Source organism: Molothrus ater, chromosome 17 (genome assembly GCF_012460135.2).
Source record: "Molothrus ater isolate BHLD 08-10-18 breed brown headed cowbird chromosome 17, BPBGC_Mater_1.1, whole genome shotgun sequence".
Taxonomy (NCBI): domain Eukaryota; kingdom Metazoa; phylum Chordata; class Aves; order Passeriformes; family Icteridae; genus Molothrus; species Molothrus ater.
Window position 1 is genome coordinate 10,654,080 of NC_050494.2, and position 22,069 is coordinate 10,676,148.

A 22,069-nucleotide genomic window follows, 5' to 3' on the forward strand; every position below is an offset into this window, starting at 1 on the left:
GGTTATGGGATGTATTTTGCATCTCCTGTGAACACTTGTTTGTATTTCATCTAAATCTGACTAATTTAGTTATCTTGGATTAATCACTGGTTAACCAATTAACTACAGGTTCCCTGGAACTCCAGTCTTTTTGTCTGCTTAATTAAGAAGCAGCTGCCTTTGATCTGATACTCACAGCTGTGCTTTTGCTGCTGTGTCACTTGACATTTTTAAATTGGGCTCCACTCGTCACCATTTGTATGCAGTTTGTGGTTAAGGCATATTACAAGAAGTGTGGAAAATAAGGTTTGTTGTTACTTAGACACAGTTTTGTAAGTGGAAGCTTTTGATGTCTAGAAATGCTGACTCTTAATTACATGTAAAATCACTTCTAAGTAGTAATTGCACTGTTTTGTTTCCAAATTCAACAAAACAGGTTGCTGTCAGTTTGAGAGTTTTATATCCATGTGATTTTATTGAAAGTTACTAAAAAGCTTCTTAACTTATTCTATACGTAATTCTGTGTCTTTAATGACTCCTGTAATTTCACCTTTGCATTTCGAGTATTACGGTCTGCATAACAGAGCTCAGGCTTGAGCTTTCACTAAAGAATATTTTAAAAACAAGAATAAAATCCCTTCCAGCCATTCTTTCTGTTCTCTAGCAATCATATGTATGTGAGAAAATTTAGCTAGCATCCAATGCTTTCCTGCATCTTCTCATTTCCTCTGAAGTTGGTGAAAATTTGATGGCCAAATAGTTCAAGCCTTAAAATTTCCCTTGAAAATCCAGCATTTGAGCAGCCCTAACAACAGGATTTTAATGATTTGGTGTTTGCTGGATCAACAGAATGCATGAGAAGCCAAAATCTGGCTTTCTTGTTAGCAGTGTGGTGAAGTAAGTTCACCTGCACTGACCAGAGTTCTGCTAACCCAGAGTGATCATTTCCAGTGCAGGTTTAGGTTGGTTTTGGTCATCAGTAATATTCATTGATTAAATACATTATTTCACACCTGTTAGTGGGACCCTCCACAGCTTATTCACATAGCTCATGCACCACTCTAAATTTGGACTTTTTTCAAGTTTGGAGTGTTTTTATTAAGAAAAATTTTGGAAAATTCTCCAAGCACAGTGGCAGATAAGTATTCACTGCTGAGGCGTGCTTGGTGTCGAAGTATAAAAGTTTAATAAAAACAATAAAAGATAACATTAGGTTAGTAAATTAAATTGGAGGGGGAGATGAAGGCGTAGCTGACCTCAGCAATGGATCCCGTTGCCGGAATAATTCTTTATTTCGTTAAATCACCGGGCAGCGCCCCGAGGTTCCCGGCTGAGCCGGGCGCTGCCTGCATTCCGCTCCCCGCGCGCCCTCTGCCGGCCACTGTGCGGAGCTGCAGCTGCGCCCCAGCCCGGCCCGCTCCGTGCCGCTCGTTTGTTCCCTTCTGCTTTTGCTTTCTTCTTCCTTTTTTAAAGTGATTCATATAATGATATCCTGCCTGTTTGTCCTGCCACTCCGGGAAACTCACAGTGTGTGCCAGAGTGACGCTGAGAGATGGAGAAGCATTCATGGGTTATTAGAGAATGTGACTGTGTCTAGGAAAGCTTCTCCTAAATTTAGTCCTGAGCTTGGTTACAGTTTGTCATCAGAAGGAGAGCACCCTGCCATTGAGATCATGAATTCAAGGCCTCACAGTCCTGGGAACAGGATGCTCTCCAGGTCATACACAGCTCCAGGGCTGTCCTTGGCATCTGTAGGCTGGAACTGTGAAGAATCCTGTTTTCTGTTTGGTTTGGTAGTTGGGATTGCCTGTCCTTAGCGCCTTCCTAAAAACACAGGCAGTTCTTTGGGGCTTTATTATCTGTATTGAATGCCACTGAAAACTTGTGATTGTTCAACTGTTGTTAACAAATCAGAATTAAAAAGGAAATCTCAAATCTGGTAGTGTACAGCTGCCTGACTGTTACTGTAGGACATGGAATAACACAAAATGCACACGCTGCTGTCCTTAAGGTAAAAAAAGGGAGGTTTATTTTCTGACTCTAACATTTATAGATTTCCAAAAGTGACAGTGGATTGGAGGGTGAAAGTGCCACCTCTCCAATAACACTAAACAAACAGTCTATCAGATTTCTCCTCTTCCATAAAAAAATGCAAAACAATAAGTTGTTTACAAAAAGTGTGTGAAAAAGTTTGTTACAAGAATGTGAACATCAGAAGGCTCAAAAAATTTTAAAAAACCAAAGCAACACCTGACTGTGTAGAGCTTTTAAGTCACGTTTTCTCTGAAAAGTTTTGCAGTGCTTGCAGGCATGGACTGATTGACCTGTTCTTGTGCTTCCCAGGGATCTGGTTCGAGTGCAGCAGTCCCAGGCAGCTCTGGAGTTGGAACAACCAGACAGTTTACGCGACAAAGGATAACGCGGGTGAACCTCAGGGACCTCATATTTTGTTTAGAAAATGAGCGAGAGACAAGCCATTCACTATTGCTATACAAAGCATTCCTTAAGTAAAATGGAAAAGATCAAGGTATTTTTGACGGAGAGACGCCTGAGGACATTTTTTAATATATTTGCAAATTACGCCTTTTTGTAACAAGCGAATGGGATATTGTTTAAAAAACAACCACCTCTTTACATGGAACAGTTTTATATTCCTGTTTATAAATAAACTCTTCAGTATAAGAGAAATACATTTCTGTAACAGTGAGGATACTTACAAGGCCTGTGGATACTATAAAAGGACAATTAAATTTTAACTCATCTCTTGATTGAGTGGCCTTCTTGCCAAACAAGCCATATATAAAGACTGATGGAATCGTTTAGCAAATAACTAGCTACCCTTTGTCAGCCCTGTAGCAGTTTCAACATTAATTGTTCATTTTAGTTCAGTTTTATTCAACTAAATCCATTACATAGGCATATGTCTACAGCAGATGACCTCATTTCATTTAGCTTTTTTTTTTTTTAAACAGTCAGTTAGCAAAGCAAACTGATTTTTTAAGAATATTTATCTTTCCCCCAAATGCTCAAAATCTAGAGGGATATACAGTTAATTTTAAACATAACCTCAATTTTAATCACATTATTGCTTATTAGAGGCCCTGAAATCCCATAAAGGAGGGTTACTTCTGAATGTTTTAGCAGCATCTGTAAAAATGCATTTTATTTGCTATAGTTTGTAAAGCTGTAAAGTTAAAAAAGGAAAAAAAGGAAAAAAAGAGAAACCTTTTCAGCATAAATATATTTTACTTGCACTGTGTTTTTTAGCTAAAGTGAAAGCTTAGATTAAATAAAATCAAAAGTTGAGAGGAATCATCGAAAGACTTTCTCAGTGTGAATCAAGTGTTGAAAAATGGTTGGTGTATTTTGTCAGTAATTGTACATAATTTTTGGCACATAACATAAAAATGGCTATGTAAACTATAATTATTTTGCTAAAAGACTGTATGCAAGCTGTGGGCCTACTTTAAAGATGTCCAGAGCAAAGTCCCTTCTTTGTACCTATTTTTTTATTACAAATATACTAATTGGTTCTTTATATTTTCAGAGGTTATTGTATTAAATTGTCTATTGATAGTACTTTTATGACTGTAAATACTTTGGCTTTCTTTGTGTGAACTCTCATGGTAGAATTTAACTCTCTTGCGTGTAAACTGAATGCTGATCAGTATTTTTATCAACACCTGACAACTGTTACACCCCTTTTATTTTGTCTCTTAGGAAATCCTGTCTTTCCATTTTTTTTCATGTAAATTTTGCACAGTTACTTGTTCATATGTAAATATTTTACTTTCAAAAATGAAGTTTTTAATTGCTATTGTTTTATATAGGATTGAAAGAAAATTAACTCCTTTATTAAAAACAAATTTATCTGTATTTGTTAATGTATTTTTCTCTCTAAATCTTTTCTCCACTTGGATTTATTTTTCTTGGTGCAGTAAAAGTTGAGTCTACTTGAGGGGATACTGTTTGCTAAAGATGCACTTTGGGATGTTTTTATACTGTTTTGTTTTATCAGTATTTTGCAGGTATGTGATTTCATCAATCTTGGCATTTGATTGTTGTCTTAGGGGTCTTGGAGTAGCATCAGTGGGCAGTGGATTTGGTTTAGTTGGTTTTTAAGCAGGGAAAGGTGTCTGAAACATCTGAAATATTTTGTGTTTGTCTAGTGAAGGTTTAATAAAACAGCCTCTCCTTGAGGGCAGCCTGCTCCCTCAAACACAGCTGAAGTGGTTTGCAGAAGAAGGTAGGACATAAAACACAATTTGGAGCACAATTATGAAAGAAAATAACCAGGGACATTTCTGATTATCAACATGAAAATCTGCGAAGCATCTCTGATGTTCTGTACTGAATATTTAGCTTTTGGGTTGTATTTTTTTTTAATTCCTCCTCTCATGCACCAATTAACCGAATAATTTTGAGGCCCTAATCCTGCTAGAACATTAATTTGATGATTATTCCTTGCATACAGACAAATCTGCCCTGCTGTGAACAGGCAGTGGCAGCAGGCCCATGGCAGATGAGTGTCTGAAAAAGAGGATCAGCTCCTAAAGGGATGTGCTCCCTGACACTGTGTGACACTGACCCCAAGACTCCTTGTTTGTAAACTCCAAACAGCTTTAAATTGTGTTATTCTAAGTGGAAAGAAACACCTTTGACTTTTGGCCAAAACTGTCAGAGCATCCCTTGAATTGTAGCAGGAGCTGGTTTAACTGTTAATCACCACTGGCCAGGCACTGACTGGGCACAGTGTCTGCAAAGCTGTGGCAGGTAAGTGGGGAAGGAACTGAAAAATTAAAGTTATTTCATGGTGTGCTGTTCTTTGCTCTCCCTGCCCGGTAGCTTAGAAATATTCTAGAGAGGCCAAGGGAGGAGGGAGAGATCTCCTGCAAGAGGAGAGCTCTTGGTTCTGTTTTAAATAACATTGGTTTTGAGTGCACAGGCAGCCCTGCACTCCATAGAAGTTTTTCTCAGCTAAAAGATAAATGTTCCTGTTGTTAGTCAGAAAAGCTGGTAGCATCCATCTCCCTCCAGTAGTTCATGGAGGCCAGTTCATGGAGTTTTGGACTGGGGAATTGGTCCATTATTGTCAGTACACTGGCACTGTGAGGAGTTCTCACAGCAGTTGAAGACTTTTGTTCATTTGTTGTTCGTTTGGTTTTTTTATGATAAAACCAGTAGCTCTTCTTAAAGCTGCTCAGAAATTTGACATTTCAAAGTCACAGCTGGGGAGGGGTTGCATTTAGAGGGCAATACCTGTGCAGCACAGCACTCCTCTGGTGTGTTAGTGACCTGTAGAGAGAAAATTGTGATTCTTTCCTGACCCCAAAGCTCGTGCAGCTCCACCAGAGACTGAGGGTGAATGTGGGAGAGAATCCACTGCCCCTCTGCTTGGATCTCTGTACCAAGACTGATGCACCTTTGTTGTAAGCAGCCCCAAAACTGCAGTTTGCCAGCTGGGATGTTCTGTGTGGGTATCAGTGAGGGTTTATTGCACCTTTATTTTAGCACACTCTTTCCACTCAGTGCCGGGGACTCTTGTAAGTCTGTGCCTTGTAGTGGGCTCTCTACCCTGTTTTACAGAAGTCTTGATGTCTCTCTGTTTTTTTAAACACCTTTGATTGGGTACTGCATAGCTCTAGTGTTGCTGAACTGTTGATATCATTCTTTTCCCAGCAGAAAAATTGATCAGAATAAGTAGGATAGAATAAGGCACTCTGAATTCAGCCTGTTCTTATTTCACAGGTTTATAATTAAATAGATATGTTTTCAGGAAACCTTTTAATATATAGTGAGAGATGCATGCATGATAACACCAATTCACAGTAATTAAGATTTTATTGGAGGTTTCCCTGTGATCCAAGAAGTTTCCCTCCATTTCTGAGATTGTCTAAATTACAAGTTTAAAAGTGCTCCAATGACAATTTTAACCATTTTCTTAGGTTTCCAGCTATGTCCATCTGCAGAGGAGAGTGTTGACCGTTGGGGTAAGTGAGGGAGGGTGGTGGCACTTTCAGGAGTGACATTTCCCTGCAGTGTGGGAGTGTGGATCCCCCGGCCCAGGTGAGTGTGCAGAGCCCTGTGCTTGGCTGTGCAGGGTGGGAGGGTCCCTTCTCCAAAGACTTCTTGGCTTGTGCCAGGATTTTTGCACAGCAGGGCTTTAGGCAAGGACCTGATGTGTTCAAATGTGGTCTAAAGCGCCAGGAGGGAAAGGTTTAGGTAGTGTGGGTTGATCCCAATCTTCACATTTTTGGGAATGCCATGTGAGCAGTCCCCTGGCAAGGGTTGCTCCTCAGTATTTGGGGAGTTTTTTTAGCAAGTGACATTTCCCTGTCTGTGGAAGTTGCCAGGCTGATGAATTTGGGAGATGTTTCTTGGAGGGATGAATAGGGAGGGCAGCACCTTCAGGGCTGCTCTGCCATGGCTGACCTGACTTTTATTTGCCCACCACAAAAGCTTCCCCCAGATAGGATTTCCCACAGGATGACAACTAGAGATATTAAAACTGCATTTTAATAGCCCAGATCTGTCCCTCCCCTGCAAATCTGCTGTGGCCAAACCCTGCACTCTTCCCTCTCCCATTGGAGTCCAGGGAATGGTTGTGCCAGAGCCCAGCAGGAGCAAGCCAGAGCTCCTTCATTTTGTGTGTTGTTATTAGATGCCATAGAGCTGTGAGAGAAAGGGAATACATTCTTTAAAACTTGCTTTTGGCAATTCAGTCATGTTTTCCTGTGCCAGCTGAGGGAAACTTGCCCAGTGCTGCTGCAGATGTGGGAAGGTGAGGGGAGCTCTGGGCACATTGTGGGGAGGCCTCGTAGCCACTGCCTGATCTTACTTTGTTCTGCCCCTTCAGAAATAACTTTCCTGTGAAACAGTTTATCTTCCCTTTGTTTTCCTGCTCAGCTTATTTACTGTTATTCTCTGGAAGCAGCTGGGTTGCACCCTGTCTGCTTTCCTCCTGGGAGTTTCCCTGTTCTGAAGTCAACAGAGGACTTGTACAAACAACACAAACAGCGTTTGGGCTGTGATATGGTACCATACTGCTGTGAAAGTGCTGCATAAATGCATAACAAATCTGGCTTTTACTGCTCTGTAAAAGTACTGCATGGTTTAACTTAAGCACTTATGTACTTTTTCAATCCAATAACAAAACCAAGTTGCCAAAAAAAAAAAAAAATTGTGAGTGCTTTCTAGTTTGCTGTGATACATTTGGTGCTCTAATTTTGAGAGAACATGTTGGAGAGTTGCCCAATTATGGCAGATTGGAATATGAAGAACAATATATCTAATTTCCCAGGAGAGCAACGTGCTGATGTTTAGGCACAGCCTCTCTCAGTGAAAATGAAAATCCTCATGTTGTGCTGAGTGTGTCACTGTTCAGCTCCTTTGCTCCACTTTGAGAGGGACAAGAGTAAAATCTGGGTAAGTTGTAGGTAAGGCCCTTTGCCTTCAGGTGGAATTGGTGGGATTGATCATTTATATTTGAGTAATAAGAGTTAAGTTCCTTTAAAAAGTTATATTCTCTCTTTCCACACTGACGCACAGCAGTGGTGTGTGAGTTGAAGTTGTGGGTTTCCTTCCTATAGTGTTTTTTGTTTGTCCTTTAAATTCTATTTGTGTGGGGTGAATTCCTACTTGAGTGGTGAGAATACATTTTGTGTGTATTTGCTTATTCTTGATACAGATATTTCACGGTCTCCATTTACAGCACAGCTCTAAACCAGCTGTGCTGCTGGAGCTGAGTGTGCCAGTGGAGATGGGCACCATTCCCATCCAGCCCTCTCCTCCCCAAATCCAGGGGAGGCCTGTCCCTCCTGTCCCTGCAGCTTGGTCCCAGGAAAACTCCCCAAAACTCAGTTCCCTGATGGAAAAATGCCCAGGAGCTCATGTGGGCAGGGTGAGGGCAGGAGCTGATGGCTGGGAAGGGGAAAATGGGAGACCTGGACAGCCAAGGTGTGAGGCAGTTCAGGGTGGGTGAGCTGGAAGCCCTGAGCACATTCATCCTCTGGGAATGTGCCTGGCACTGCCCATTATTTTAAAAAATAAATACCCTAAAAATAGCTAAACCTGATACCTACACAACACAAAGCAGGTCTGTGTGAGCATCCCCATCTCCTTGGCAACAGAAGCTGGCAGGGAGCAGGGAAGGTGGAGCGTGGTGGGTGAGTGTGGTCAGCAGTGGCTGTGGAGGAGATGAGGGCTCAACCCCCAGTGCCAACATCACATTCTGGAGATGGGAAGTGCTGTTTGGAGGGTTTGTAGGCTTGGATGGATTCTTCTGTGAGTTTGTGAAGTTGCTTTGTGAGCATGGAGGGAAAGTCAGGAGGTTTGGGATCCCCCAGGCTCCTCCTGGTGTGGGCTGCCCCTGCTCCCAGCCCACCTAACTTATGGACAAATAGATAGATAGATAGATATATACATGAAATATGTGTGTCTGTATATATATTTGTGTATAAATACATGCATACTCTGAGAGATATTTATAAAACTCAGCTTTATAGATACGAAAGATGCACATTTTTGAAAAACGCAAGCAGGGCTGACTCTATGACCCACCAGCTCTCCTGTAACCCTGATCCTGACAAAAGCTGATTTTGCAGAACTGAGGAGTGTGTCACTCAAAGCTGCTTAAAGGTGTAAAATGGAATAATTTTATAATTGTCCAGCAAGGAGCCTCCTGGATGTTTCATCCTGCACATGGGAACTGCAGAGGGATGCTGCCTCTGAAGATAGTGATGCTGAGAAAGTTTCCAAGGAAAACTCCTGGGTCTTTTTCCCCTTTTATCCAGCGAGCACTCTGGTTGTAGAGTATTTTGTGGCTGGATTTGGAAAGGGAGTGTTGTGGGGAAGTGTGAGAAGTTGAGGGAAAAAAAGAAATCAAAGTGTTGACAAAGTAGTGGAACACTCAGCAGGAGTTGAATGGCAGAGAGCCGGGACGATGTGGAGCCGGGTGGGGGCGAGGAAAGAGGTCAGTGGGGTCAGTGGGGTCCCTGGGGGGGCGAGGGAGAAGGCAATAATGACTGCTGGGAAAAATAATACCAAGAGGTGAGAACCGTGGAGGCAGCTGGTTCTTGTTTTCCCGAGTCTCCACCTGTCAGAGGGGATTAACACCGACTGCATCCCTTCCGTGCCTCAGCTGAATCCCCGCTTAGGGAGGGCACGGAAACCCTCGGCTGGGAAACGCTCTGTAATCGTTGTTATTTCATTGGGAAGGAACCGCATCCGTTTTCTCCCTGCGCAGGGGAAGGCCGGGAGCCCGCACGGCCGGCTCGCCTCGGCGGGCGGCAGAGGGTGCTCTGAGCCCGGCTACGCCGCGCCGAGCGCTCCGGCTTCATCCCCGATCCATCCCGCTTCATCATCCCCGATCCATCCCGCTTCATCCCCGATCCAGCTTCATCCCCGATCCATCCCGCTTCATCATCCCCGATCCATCCCGCTTCATCCCCGATCCGGCTTCATCCCCGATCCATCCCGCTTCATCCCCGATCCAGCTTCATCCCCGATCCATCCCGCTTCATCCCCGATCCGGCTTCATCCCCGATCCGGCTCCGGCCCCGCTCCATTCCCGGCTCCATTCCAGCTCCATTCCCGCTCCGGCTCCGGCCCCGCTCCATTCCCGCTCCTGCTCCATTCCCGGCTCCATCCCGCTTCATCCCCGATCCGGCTTCATCCCGGCTCCGGCTTCATCCCCGATCCAGCTTCATCCCCGATCCATCCCGCTTCATCCCCGATCCATCCCGCTTCATCCCCGATCCGGCTTCATCCCGGCTCCATTCCCCGCTCCGGCTCTGGCCCCGCTCCATTCCCGCTCCTGCTCCATTCCCGGCTCCATCCCCTCTCCATTCCCCGCTCCATCCCCTCTCCATTCCCGGCTCCATCCCCTCTCCATTCCCGGCTCCATCCCCTCTCCATTCCCCGCTCCATCCCCTCTCCATTCCCCGCTCCATCCCCTCTCCAACCCCGCTCCATCCCCTCTCCAACCCCTCTCCATTCCCGGCTCCATTCCCGGCTCCATTCCCGGCTCCATTCCCGGCTCCATCCCCTCTCCATTCCCGGCTCCATCCCCGCTCCATTCCCGGCTCCATTCCCGGCTCCATCCTCTCTCCATCCCCGCTCGGAAACACAGCCCTGCCCAAACCGCAGCCCGCGGTGGGGGCAATGCTTTTTTCTGCTTAATGCGAAGTATTAATTATTAATTTGCTGACTGTTAAATAATGGAAAGTGGGGAGGGGAGAAAACGGGATGTAGCTTGGATGATGCTACACCATCCCCCCCCGCCGAACTTCAATTAAAAAAAAAAAATTTAAAGAAAAGGAATGCGTGCTTCAGTAGGGTTTGATCAGAATGGCTGCCCCAGACTATTTAAGTCTTTTTGGGAGGAACAGTCATTGAGTGGAGCAAATGTCTGTGATCTACAAGAGCAAAGGCAGGTACAAACTGAGGCGAAAAGTACAGAAGAAAATGAAACTGTCGATTAGAAACATTTACAAACAGGACAGAGATGTTCAAAGGGAACTCCTGGTGATGACAAGATGTAAGAAAATCGGTGACAAGAAGCACAGTACACACAGAATCAACACTTAAACCACCGCCTCTTAATTTCCCCCCTTCTTTCAAGCGCTGCAATTCCTGCAAGTTGCAAATGGATGAGGGTCCATGTGAGTTGTGTTTGGAAAGGGTGGAGGTAAACTGAGCCAGGAGCTGTGGATGCTGGAGGTAAAAAATCCCAACTATGCCAGGAATGTGCTTTGGGACTGCAGGGTCTGTCCGGGCTTTTCTCCTTCACTGCTGCCTCCTGCCCTTACCCTAACCCCGACTGCTGCGTGGAGGAGCAGGCTGCTGTGGGCTTCCCAGCTGCCTGGATCCAGCCAGGATCCCTGGGGCACTTGGCCCTAAATCCCAGTTAATCTGTGCTGAGCTGTGCATCACAGGCATTTCCCTGCCCTCATCCATCAGTGAGGGAGGCAGTAACGAGGAGAGATGGGTGCAGGCCAGGCTGTGGGGACAAGAGTGGGGTGGCCCTGCTTGCCTTCCTTCCTTCCTTCCTTCCTTCCTTCCTTCCTTCCTTCCTTCCTTCCTTCCTTCCTTCCTTCCTTCCTTCCTTCCTTCCTTCCTTCCTTCCTTCCTTCCTTCCTTCCTTCCTTCCTTCCTTCCTTCCTTCCTTCCTTCCTTCCTTCCTTCCTTCCTTCCTTCCTTCCTTCCTTCCTTCCTTCCTTCCTTCCTTCCTTCCTTCCCTCCTTCCCTCCCTCCCTCCTCTCATGCTGCTGGCAGCGATCAGAGGGTTGAGTCCACTCCTTTTCCCATCTCCCTGAGTGCCTAAGTCACTGTAAAACTCCAAGATGCTCCTGAAGCCACACTCCAATGTCACCCTGTGGCTCAGGGGCTGGCGTGGTCCTGGCTGGCAGCACTGTCATGTCCCAGCCCTGGCTGCTGCGTGGGTTCCAGGTCACACCACCCCACGGGCAGCCTGTCCCAGGCAATCGTTGTTTTCTAGGTCATTAAATCCTTCGCTCTTTAATTCTTTGCCTCCTGAACACCCCCAAGGTATGTTATAATCACCCCAAAATGCAGCCACTAATTGTTTGGTGTCCCCGTGGGGGAGGAAGAGCAGAGTCACGTTAAATCACAATAATCAAGAGCTTCTGTAACAAATGAACTCGAGCCTGCTTGGCAGGAGGAACCGCGGCGCTGCGCGAGGGCCGTGTTCGCTCGTAATCTTATTTGTAATCTAATCAATATGTTTACTGAAGGAGAGAATATCATCAGGTATTACTTTAAGACACTTAGGGGATGTGACACCGTTCCCAACTCGAGTGTAAACAGGTTTGCTGGCTGTGTTTGCTGTGGGAGGAAGGTGCTGTGCTCTGGCAGAGGGGCAGTGGGGAGCAGGGGGACCCTGAGCAGCTGCTCAGGGAGTCAGGGATGGGCTGGGCCTGAGCCCCTCCTCAGCTCCCCATCCCACCACGGCTGTGACAGTGCCCAGGACCTTTCCCAGGCCTGTGGGCAGGCAGCTCCCTCCACTCTTTGTGGCTCATGGTGAACCCTGCCCTGCACCAAGCCCAGGCGTCCTCTCCCATAAGACTTCTTTTAGTGTGTGAGCCTTCAGGAAAGTCTGGAGGATGTGGCTGATGGTGAACCCTGCCCTGCACCCAAGCCCAGGTGTCCTGTGCAATGAGGCTTTTTTTAGTATGTGAGCCTTCAGGAAAGTCAGGAGGTTTTATTAAAAACTTACCACATAACGTCCATAACAAACAATTAGGCTCTAATGGACCCAGTGGAGGAGTTCCCCCTTACCCCAGGCAGTTAAAAGGTGCCTTTTACCCTGAAACACGAGGGTTTTACATATAAAAGTGTATATAATGATTCCCTTATAAAATTTTTTATCCTGTCTAATGTATCCCAAAGCTCTTTAAAAAATGCAAGCAGGAACTCTGGAGGTTTGGCTGCAGCTCTGGGTAAAGGGGAGACTGTTCAGGTGAAGGCAGCCCCTGCAGACTGACAGTGAGGGGGGACACAGAGGGGGGACACTGTGTCCTAAGAGGGCAAAAATGTCATCCAAGACAGGCAGGATGGCACCAACCCCATGGGCCTTGGACAGATGTGCCAAGATCCTGAAGCATCTTCAGGGGTTCAGAGCCCATAGCATCCCACAGACATGGCCCAGCTCATTGTTAAAAAAAACACACTACCTGTGAGTTAAACTGACAGGGAAGGTGGTAGGAAAACAAAAATGAGAGGAAAAATAAACGCTGCCCGTTCAATTACTTGAATTAAGACTTATTTGAAAGCTGTGCTTGCAGAAAACACCCTCCTTTCCCTTTATATTTTAAAGAATTGGGGTTAGGGTAAGGCTTAGGGTTAAGCTTGAGCCTAGAAGAGCCTAGAGCTCCAGGAACACTGGTGCTGGAAAAATGAGTGAATGTGGCACTTGACAACAAGGTTTAGTGGGCAAGGTGGTGTTTGGCTGGACTTGAGGACCTTGGAGGCACTTTCCAAGTGGAATGATTCTGTGATTCTGTGAATGCATCTGCTGCTGCTCTGTGTGGAGCTGGCACAGGGCTCCTGAGGTGGCTTTTTGTGAGATTTTCGTTATGTTTTTCTTGGAAGTGGCATGGGTTTTTTTTGAATAACACAAAGAGTGATTTAAAATAGAGCCCACTCATCACACATGACAGGGTAGCTACAAAATCCAGTGTTTCAGGAGAGCAATGCCAACACAACAGCCCAAAGGCACTTGGAAAAGCCGATGGACAAAGGGTGGGAGGCTGTGCTGGGGCTGGTGCCCGGCACCCCCCAGGGCTGGGAGCTGCTTCCCCCTGCCAGGAATGGGGGCAGCAGGGTGGGGATGGCATTTCTGGCACAGCCAAGGGAGCCCAGGTGCCTGCACGGGTGGGTGTGTGGGTGTGCATGGAGCAGGGGAGAAGCACAGGGGAGGGAGGGTGCTTTTCCACCAGAGCCTTGCAGGGATGCCCCAGGGCTGGTGGCCCAGCCAGGGCACCCCCTGCAGCTGCCATCTCTCCACAAGAACAGAGCAAAGCTTTGGCAGCTCATCCCCCTGCACGTTTGGCTGCTGTTGCTGCCTGAGCCATCGGGTGGAAGCCTGGGGGTGCTGGTCCTTTAATTTAAGGGACACTGGAGAGGAAGATGCAGGAGAGATGCCGTTCCAGGGATGTTTTTCCAGCCGACCTGCCAGAGGCAGGCGGTTCATTCCCCCACGCTGGCTCAGACATTCTCCTCTCCCTGCGGGCTGGGTCTGCCCCTGGAACGGGGCCCCAGAGCCCTGAGGAATCCCCGAGGAGGCCGCTGGCATCCCCAGGAGATGGAGCTCCGAGGGTGCGCTGCTGCTGCCCGCAAGCAGGGAGCACTGTCCGCACACCGCTGCATTCCCCGCAAGGCTTTGCCTGGCGAGTGCGGCACTGCCCCAGCACAAACTGGCCCTGGGCTCTGTCCCACCCTCACAGCTCTGCTGCTCCCACACCCACGGACTGGAGGAATCCCCCCAGAGTTCTCCTGTGCAGGGACAGGGCTTCGCTTCCATTTGTTATTATCAGATAGACTGAGTCACACTGAGATGAATCCTGCAGATATTACAGCCTATTTGTGCCTGGAAAAAAAAAAAAAAATGTATGTGGATGTTAACATTGCCAGTTGTCACCATGCTATGAGGGATGTTGTGGAAATAGAAATGGAGAAAATATAATAGATACTTCAGATTTGCAGCCTTAATAGCTTTACAGCACATCTAATTATTATATATCTATCACATCAATATACTGCAGCACTCGTGGTATTTTTATTTAGCTCCATCTGGTGTATGATAACACAATTCTGGCACCAAACAAGCATGAATTGGAAAGGAATTTAATACATAGCTCTGCAGAGAAGTCCCTTAAAACACATCCCAAACCAAGCACGTGTCATGCAACACCAATACTGCAGTCTGGACAGAGAAAGCACTTCTGGGTGAAAAGGGGGGGGTGAGAGCAATTTAAAGTACACCCAGGCAGACACTGTGCCCAGGTTTTGTGCCTGTAGCTGGAAAATCTGATGCTGATGCTGTTTGCCCATGTCCCAGCAGTTAGGGTGTACTCCTGGGAGCAGAGGTGTGGGATGATTCCAGGTTTTCTTCAGCTTTGAGAGAGATACAGGGGTGAAAATGACAGGCACAGGAGCTCTGGAGACTGAGAGATGAGAGGAAGGGGCCAGCAAAACACCCTGTGGATTGGGAATGGTGGGAATGAGGAAATACTGAGCTCTGCTCACTGAGGGCTCCTTTGCCAAGACATTCTGACTTCCTCAGCTCTGTGGAAATCACTTAATGGCAAAAGCAACAAAATAAATTCCCTGCTTGCTTTCCCTGCTTGCTTTCCCCTCTGCTCCCCAAGCAAGGGGCAGTGCTGAGTGGATGTGCCAGACACTGTGGCCCCATGAACTGCAGATGGAATAGCACTGAGGGACACATCTTCAGAGAGAGGAATGGGGCTTTGTGAGGGGAAAAATCCATTCCCCAGCTGTGGGATGTGAGGGAGATGATGCATATGCTGCCAGCATGCCTTGCTGGGGAAACCACCTGCAAACCCCTGGGATACACCAGTGCTGAAATCCTCCTTCCTGCTGCTCTTGCAGAGATTCACCTTTGCTCTCCCAGATGAGCCCTAGAAAATGTAATTGCACTGAACAACTGCAGTAATGAACTCCTGGTCTGCAGAGAATCAGTTTATAGCCAGGCTGGCCATGAGCAGATATTGAAAACCTGGCTCCACCTGGCCCCAGGTGCCCCAGGCTGTGCTGGCACCATGCACTGACCCTCCAGGTGTGTTGGTACCATGCACTGACCCTGCAGGTGTGTTTGCACCATGCACTGACCCTGCAGGTGTACTGGTACCATGCACTGACCCCTCCAGGTGTGTTGGTACCATGCACTGACCCTGCAGGTGTGCTGGCACCATGCACTGACCCTCAAGCTATGCTGGCACCATGCACTGACCCTCCAGGTGTGCTGGCACCATGCACTGACCCTCAAGCTATGCTGGCACCATGCACTGACCCTCCAGGTGTACTGGTACCATGCACTGACCCTCCAGGTGTGTTGGTACCATGCACTGACCCTCCAGGTGTGCTGGCACCATGCACTGACCCCTCCAGGTGTGCTGGCACCATGCACTGACCCTCCAGGTGTGTTGGCACCATGCACTGACCCTCAAGCTGTGTTGGCACCATGCACTGACCTCCAGGTGTACTGGCACCATGCATTGACCCTGCAGGTGTGTTTGCACCATGCACTGACCCTGCAGGTGTGCTGGCACCATGCACTGACCCTCCAGGTGTACTGGTACCATGCACTGACCCTGCAGGTGTACTGGCACCATGCACTGACCCCTCCAGGTGTGCTGGCACCATGCACTGACCCTGCAGGTGTACTGGCACCATGCACTGACCCTCCAGGTGTGTTTGCACCATGCACTGACCCTGCAGGTGTACTGGCACCATGCACTGACCCCTCCAGGTGTACTGGCACCATGCACTGACCCTCCAGGCTGTGTTGGCACCATTCACTGACCCCTCCAGGTGTACTGGCACCATGCACTGACCCTCAAGCTGTGTTGGCACCATGCACTGACCCTCCAGGCTGTGTTGACACCATGCACTGACCCCTCCAGGCTGTGTTGACACCATGCACTGACCCTCAAGCTGTGCTGGCACCATGCACTGACCCTCCAGGCTGTGGGGCTGCTGCAATGGAGGCGCTGAGGAAATGGGAGCTGTGCCCTGGAGGAGCCATGTGAGGCTTCCAGGAGCTGCTGGTGACCCAGGTGAAGGATGGAGGTGACACAGGCAGGTGAGTGATGGCCTCCCCACCTTGACAGCTGGGAGTTCAAGTGGAATTTTCCAAGGGAATCTCCCTCTGCCTCAGCAGCAGCACATCAGTGACTGCACAGAGCCCAGCTCTGAGGCTGGGAAGGACATCACAAGCTGCTGTACAGGGCTGACCTGTGGCTCCATGCAGCTGCTCCTGCACTGGAGGCAGAGATGTGCCTCACTAACCTGTCCCACAGCAGATGACAGGGGAGCTGTGCTATATTTACTGCTGGATTACTTTTAATCATATATTTTCCTCCAAATAAAGAATTGCCAGCTCGGTACTTAGAGATCAATGCATTTTATTTATCATCTCCAGGCAGGCACAGTTTCCTATTAACATTTTCCACACTTTACAGCCTAATTAAGGTCATCTGACCAGCAGAATGCTGCTGTGTGTGTTTTAAACTACTGTACCTAATTATTTCTTTTAAACCTTCCATGGAGTATCCTGTCTGACCAGCAGGTCCCTGCTGCAGGCTGGGGCTCAGCACTGGCTCCCTCCTGCTCCTGGGCTGGGGTCAGCACATGTGGGGACATTGCACATGGTCTCTGATGCTCACTTTTTTTTGTTTGTTCAAAGAATTTTTTGTTTGTTTGTTTTAAGATTTGGGAGCTCAAAAACAAAAAAAGCCCTGAAAACTGCTTGAAATTGATTCAGACTTCCAGCATGAGCAGCACCAGGGCCTCGAGCTGTGCTGTGACCTCTGAGCAGCGGGAAGGTCCCATCTGAGCCCAGCCCAGACACACCTGAGCTAATGCATCTCCTGCAGGTGTCCTTGGTGTCATCCCCCTGCTCTCAGCACTGATATCATTGAGCTTGGCTCAGTGTCACATCTGACATCACTGCAAATAGCCTCAAAATTCTTTGAAAGGCACAGCTTCCCCTCAACAGATTGTGGGACCTGCACCTACCTCCCTGCTACCCTTAAATCAAACTTCTGTGAATAATTACACTGCAGAGCCATATGTTCAGTGCCACTTCCCTTGGAGTACCATCTCATTCATTGGCTAGAGGCTCCCCAAGATACATGGACATTGCCAAAAATAGGGAATGCTGGACCAACCCTCCTTCCTCCTCAGCAAAAGTGTGCTTTCAGCTGCTTGGGGAGAGGGCAGGTGGGAGTGGGCTTGAGGTGGGACTGCACAGGAGAAAATCCCTTAAATTTTGTTCTGCAGACCCCATCCTGTGAGTGCTGGGAGGGAAATCCTCCAGCCCTGTCCCACTCAGGATTTTTCATGGCTTTCAGTCTGCATTCTTCTGCTGGATAGAGAAATTGGAGTGTGCTGAGCAAAAGGCACCAAGAGCATCAATGAATTTTCACTGCCACGGGAGGACAAATGTGCTCCATTCACATCTGAAGAGAATGGGATCTGCTAAAGCTCTGGCAGGTTTCATCTTCATCAGGATGAGCAGACTCAATGGGATCATCAGTTCCCTGTCCCCGTGGTGTGTCCTGCCCTTCTCCTGGTGTCCCCATCCTGGCATGGGCGCAGAACAGCTCGGGGTGGAATGAGCTCTAGAGCCGAGGCTCTCCCCAGTTGTGTTTCACAGCCTCCTTTATCCCACCTTGGTTTCTGCACCTTCCCCTGGGGCTGCCAGTCCCTTTGGGGCTGCCCAGGCTCTGAGGAGGTGCCAGCCCCCAGAATGGCCCCAGGAGCTCCTGGCTCTGCGCTCAGCCCCAGTCCAGCACTGGCAGGGCACTGCAGGCCCTGCTGGATGGGCGCTGCTGAGTGCAATTACAGCTCTGGAATGCACTTCCCTGTGAGTCCCTTCCAGGACCAGCTAATATATGCTCTGATATTGGCACTGCTCTCGCTAATATTCCTGCCAGAATTCTCTGCTCTGCTTGAATATTCATGGGAAGTGAATGTGAGGATAGGAACAGCCTAAATGAGGTGAGTACGTTTAAAAATTCAGCTTCCAAATTCAGTGGCTATTTCTTGCAGTACTCACCCAAGCGTTAGCTCTCACACTATTAATTTCAGTCTGTGTTTCAGACTTCTGAGCAAATTTTCTGTGTTTTTCCCTCACTGGATCTGCAAACTCTTCCCTCCCTTGAGATCAGTAGCTTTGTATAAAAACAGCAACTCTCCTTGATGAACTTTGCAGTCAAAGAATTTCTTTTCCCTGACTTTTATTTAAATTATTCTGCCTTCGCCTCCCCGTGCATGGTTCAGAGACTATGGTGGCTCTGTGCTGGGATTGAAATGATTCTTGCTTAGGCAAACTCTCATTTGGGCTTGTCAAAGGAGTTCGGTGTGTTCGTAATTAAGTGCTTCTCACACCTTCTTTAACCTCGCTTACAAGGAGATAGAAAAGCCTGCAAGAGGCAGGAAAGGCTCATTTGCGCCTTGAAATGCCAATGTTTTGGGAGATCAATGCTGTCTGTATGGAAATAAACTATAAGCAACTTTCAAGTGTTTTTTTTTTTTTTTTTTTTTTACCGCAGCGTCTCCTTTGCATATGGGATTCGTGTCTGATTATATGGTGAGTGAGGTGTGAGATAACAGCAGAGCAGCCTCTGAAGCATCAACTCCTCCACACGTGCCCCGGCTCAGCCCAGCTCGGCTCTGCTTTCTTGTGCTTCCTCCCTGCTAAACACCATCACAGGCACAGAAACGCTACTGTTGCCGAGCCCAGCGTGGGAGGCTCAGCCTGTACCACAATTAGGGTAATTAGTGTTTGCATTAGGCTGCTTCCCAGCCCTACAGGAGGCTCCATGGCAGGGAGGCAGGAAGGGCTGCTCTCCTCTTCCCCCAGGAGGTGACACCAAGGCAGGATCTCCACCTTGTCGTAGATGGATAATGAGATGATTGGCTCTGGCAATTAAAAGGTAACTGTTGTGTGAATATTGAGAAAAGCTTTAGTGATGTATAGTTGTGTTATTGTGGTTTAGATGTCTCTTGGGGCTTTTGCTGGTCAGAGTGACCCCGGGATGTGTTAAAGTCTCTTTTCCCAGCCTGGCAGTCGAAGGAGGAGTCAGGGCTCTTCATTTCTCGGTCTCAAGGTTGTTCATTGTTTCTTATCTATGGAATTCTTTCTCTGGCCAGCCGAGGTCCGTTCAGCAGGACAGACAGAGGCACACTGACACCCTCAGGGCAATGTTATCTTTTTATACTAAGAACAGTATTTACTGTAACTTCCCAATACCTATCACCTATGTTAGACAGTGAGTTTCTACTCTAACCAGTCCAAAAGTGCCACCATCACAGCAGAAGATGGAGGCCAAGAAGAAGGAGAAAGGCTGGACACACCCAGATTCCTCCATCTTCCCCCCTGAATGCCCATTCCAAAAACCCCAAAAAATCTATTTTTCACCCTGTGACAAATTAATTATTATTCTACTTAGACTTTCATGGCTTACAGATCCTCATATAAGGTTGGTAATTTTTTCCATGGGTCATAATCAAAATCACAGGCGTCTTGGGCTCTGTGCCAGGGTCTCTGAGCCCCCTGGCAGGGGTTGTGGCACTCCAGGACAGCCAGAGGGGTGTCCTGAATTCTGACAGATGTCCTCTGTTCTCCCCAGAGTTCCCTTTCCCCTGCATTGCTGTCATCAGACAGCCTGGGTTCTCTAGAACAGGTACAAAGAAGCTGCACATGTGCTCCCTGCATGGGGCAGGTGGGAATGGAAAAGCTTGGAGGTGCTTAGGGGGTGGGCATGGCAACACCTGAGCTCCAATCCAGTGACAAGAAAGCAGTTTGCACTGATAAACGGCACAGAAGAGCTGACTGACAGACTTTGGGAAGGGCAGGGCTGGCTGATGCAGCCCCCAGGGGTATAAAACACTGAGCATCCATCTTGAAGATGAACCGGCCACATGTTCTGTACAAGGGGCAGCTCCCAGTGCTGCACCTTTTTCCTTATGTAGTCCTTTGCTGTATTTTTGTTAAGGTTTAATAAACCTCTTTGAATTTTCCAAGTGAGCAGTTGTTTCTCACAACCTGACCTTGTCTTGCTCTGCAGCTCCAGGGAGGTCTGAAGCATCCCACATCCCCGTCTCCCTGGAGCTGCAGTGAGCCCTCCCGGGCCCTGCCCGCTCTGCTCCCAGCACTGCTGGGGTCGGCAGAGCCAGGTACCTTGGTAATCATCCCTGGGCCACTCGTGGAAAGCTGTGAAATTCCCAATTAGCCTGGAAAAAAAATGTAGATAAGCGTGTAATTCTCAGCCCAAATTAAATCAAGCGTCCAAGCACGCTCTTCCCTCTCTGCTGTGCCTCATCCACCACCACCTCCCCTCTGCATCCTTCAGCACTGCACATTTTTCTTTTTAATTGGTGGCAGACTTTATCCTTGGAGTTTAAACTTTGCCAGTGGATGGGAGGAAGGGGCTGTCTTCTTTATTTGATTTAAAGAAAGGCTTTGCTGCTGTGAGGATCTAATGCAGGAGCTTTTTGGGGGTTTCATATCCACTCCCATGGCTGTGTCAGGTTGGTCTGGTGCAGCAGAGGAAAGCAGGAAACTCAGTTTGAGATACAGGGAGGGAGCCTGGCTCGTTTGGGAAGCTCTGCCATACATAAGAAACATGTTGACACTGCTGAACATGGAAAACCAAGGGAATACTAATGGTCCATTTATTAAATACCTCAAAGTCCATTTAGGATCCCATAGAGACCTTGAGTAAATTAGAGTTCAGGAGGCAAACTGGTGCTGTTGAATATGCAACAGTGAATTTGTGTGTCCAGGCTGCTCCGGTGAGGGACATCCTCCACTGGCAGGTGCCACCAGGAGGGGCAGATTCCAGCATTCCTGTGCCTCCAGCAGCTCCCAGACAAAGCCCAGGAGATGCTGGGCATGGCACAAATTGGAAAGCCTGTTAAAAAATAAAGAAAAGATGCATCAAGCCATGGCTTTCTCCTGTGGAGCAGTGTTTGGGTGTTTGGAGGTGGCATTTAGAGAGCTAGACACTGAAATTGTCCTCAGTCAGGGCAGAGTCATCCTGTCCTTCCCACCTGGAGTGTCATTTCCCAAGGCTTTCTGATGCTTCCACCTTTCATTATTTAGCAAGCAAAATTCAACACAGACCCTTTTTTGTTTACTTCTGTCCCCATATAAAACTGTGAAAAATGCCCAGATCACAGGGATGGCCAGGGAGCCTGTTCCACCCCAGCACAGGTGCTCTCCAGTTGCTTTTCTAAAGAAATACAGATCAATTATTTTTCTGTCAATGCAGCAATTGCTCCTAATTGCTGCCTCCATTGTGTGCCTTCTGGTTTGGAGCATGTTTAGTGGGAAATTTGTGCTTATCTTGAAAGATGCTGGCTTTAATGATCAGGGAGCTGGAAGTTCACAAGCAGTGCCCTTATTTCTGATTTCCAGTGTGAAATCCCATCTGCAGCTCCTGCAGTTTAACACTGAGGGGAGCCCAGAGCTGGGCAGAGCAGAGAGGTTTCAGAGTGGGTGATGGCTCAGTTGTACCAGGGCAGGTGAGAGGTCAGGCAGACACAGGAATCTCGGACTCATGGAGTTATTATGGCTGGAAAAGACCCCCGAGCTCTGCATGGACACCACTAAACCACACCATTCTGATGTCTGCAGCAAGGACTGGGCTCAGCCCCTGTGGGTCCCTTCCAGCTCAGTTTATTCTCTGATTCTCTGAGCCCTTCACTCCACCACAAGCACCAGACTTCAGCAGCTCCTCGCTTGCTGCAGAGCCTTGGCTTTGCTTCAGCATTTATGCAAAAGCAGGAGAAACCCAAACCCTCTGAGAATGTGTCCTGTGTC

The 22,069-nt window shown here is 47.8% G+C and overlaps 1 protein-coding gene across 1 annotated transcript in view; it reads left to right on the forward strand.

Annotated features, from left to right (window-relative positions):
• TAF4 (TATA-box binding protein associated factor 4) overlaps nt 1–3,881 on the forward strand; it is a 36,429-nt gene extending 32,548 nt beyond the window's left edge. Inside the window, exon 16 of the mRNA XM_036395812.2 lies at nt 2,323–3,881. Coding sequence (XP_036251705.1) covers nt 2,323–2,490 — 168 coding nt within the window. The 3' untranslated portion in view covers nt 2,491–3,881. The remainder of the gene's footprint in view (nt 1–2,322) is intronic.
• Nucleotides 3,882–22,069: the final 18,188 nt, after the last annotated feature.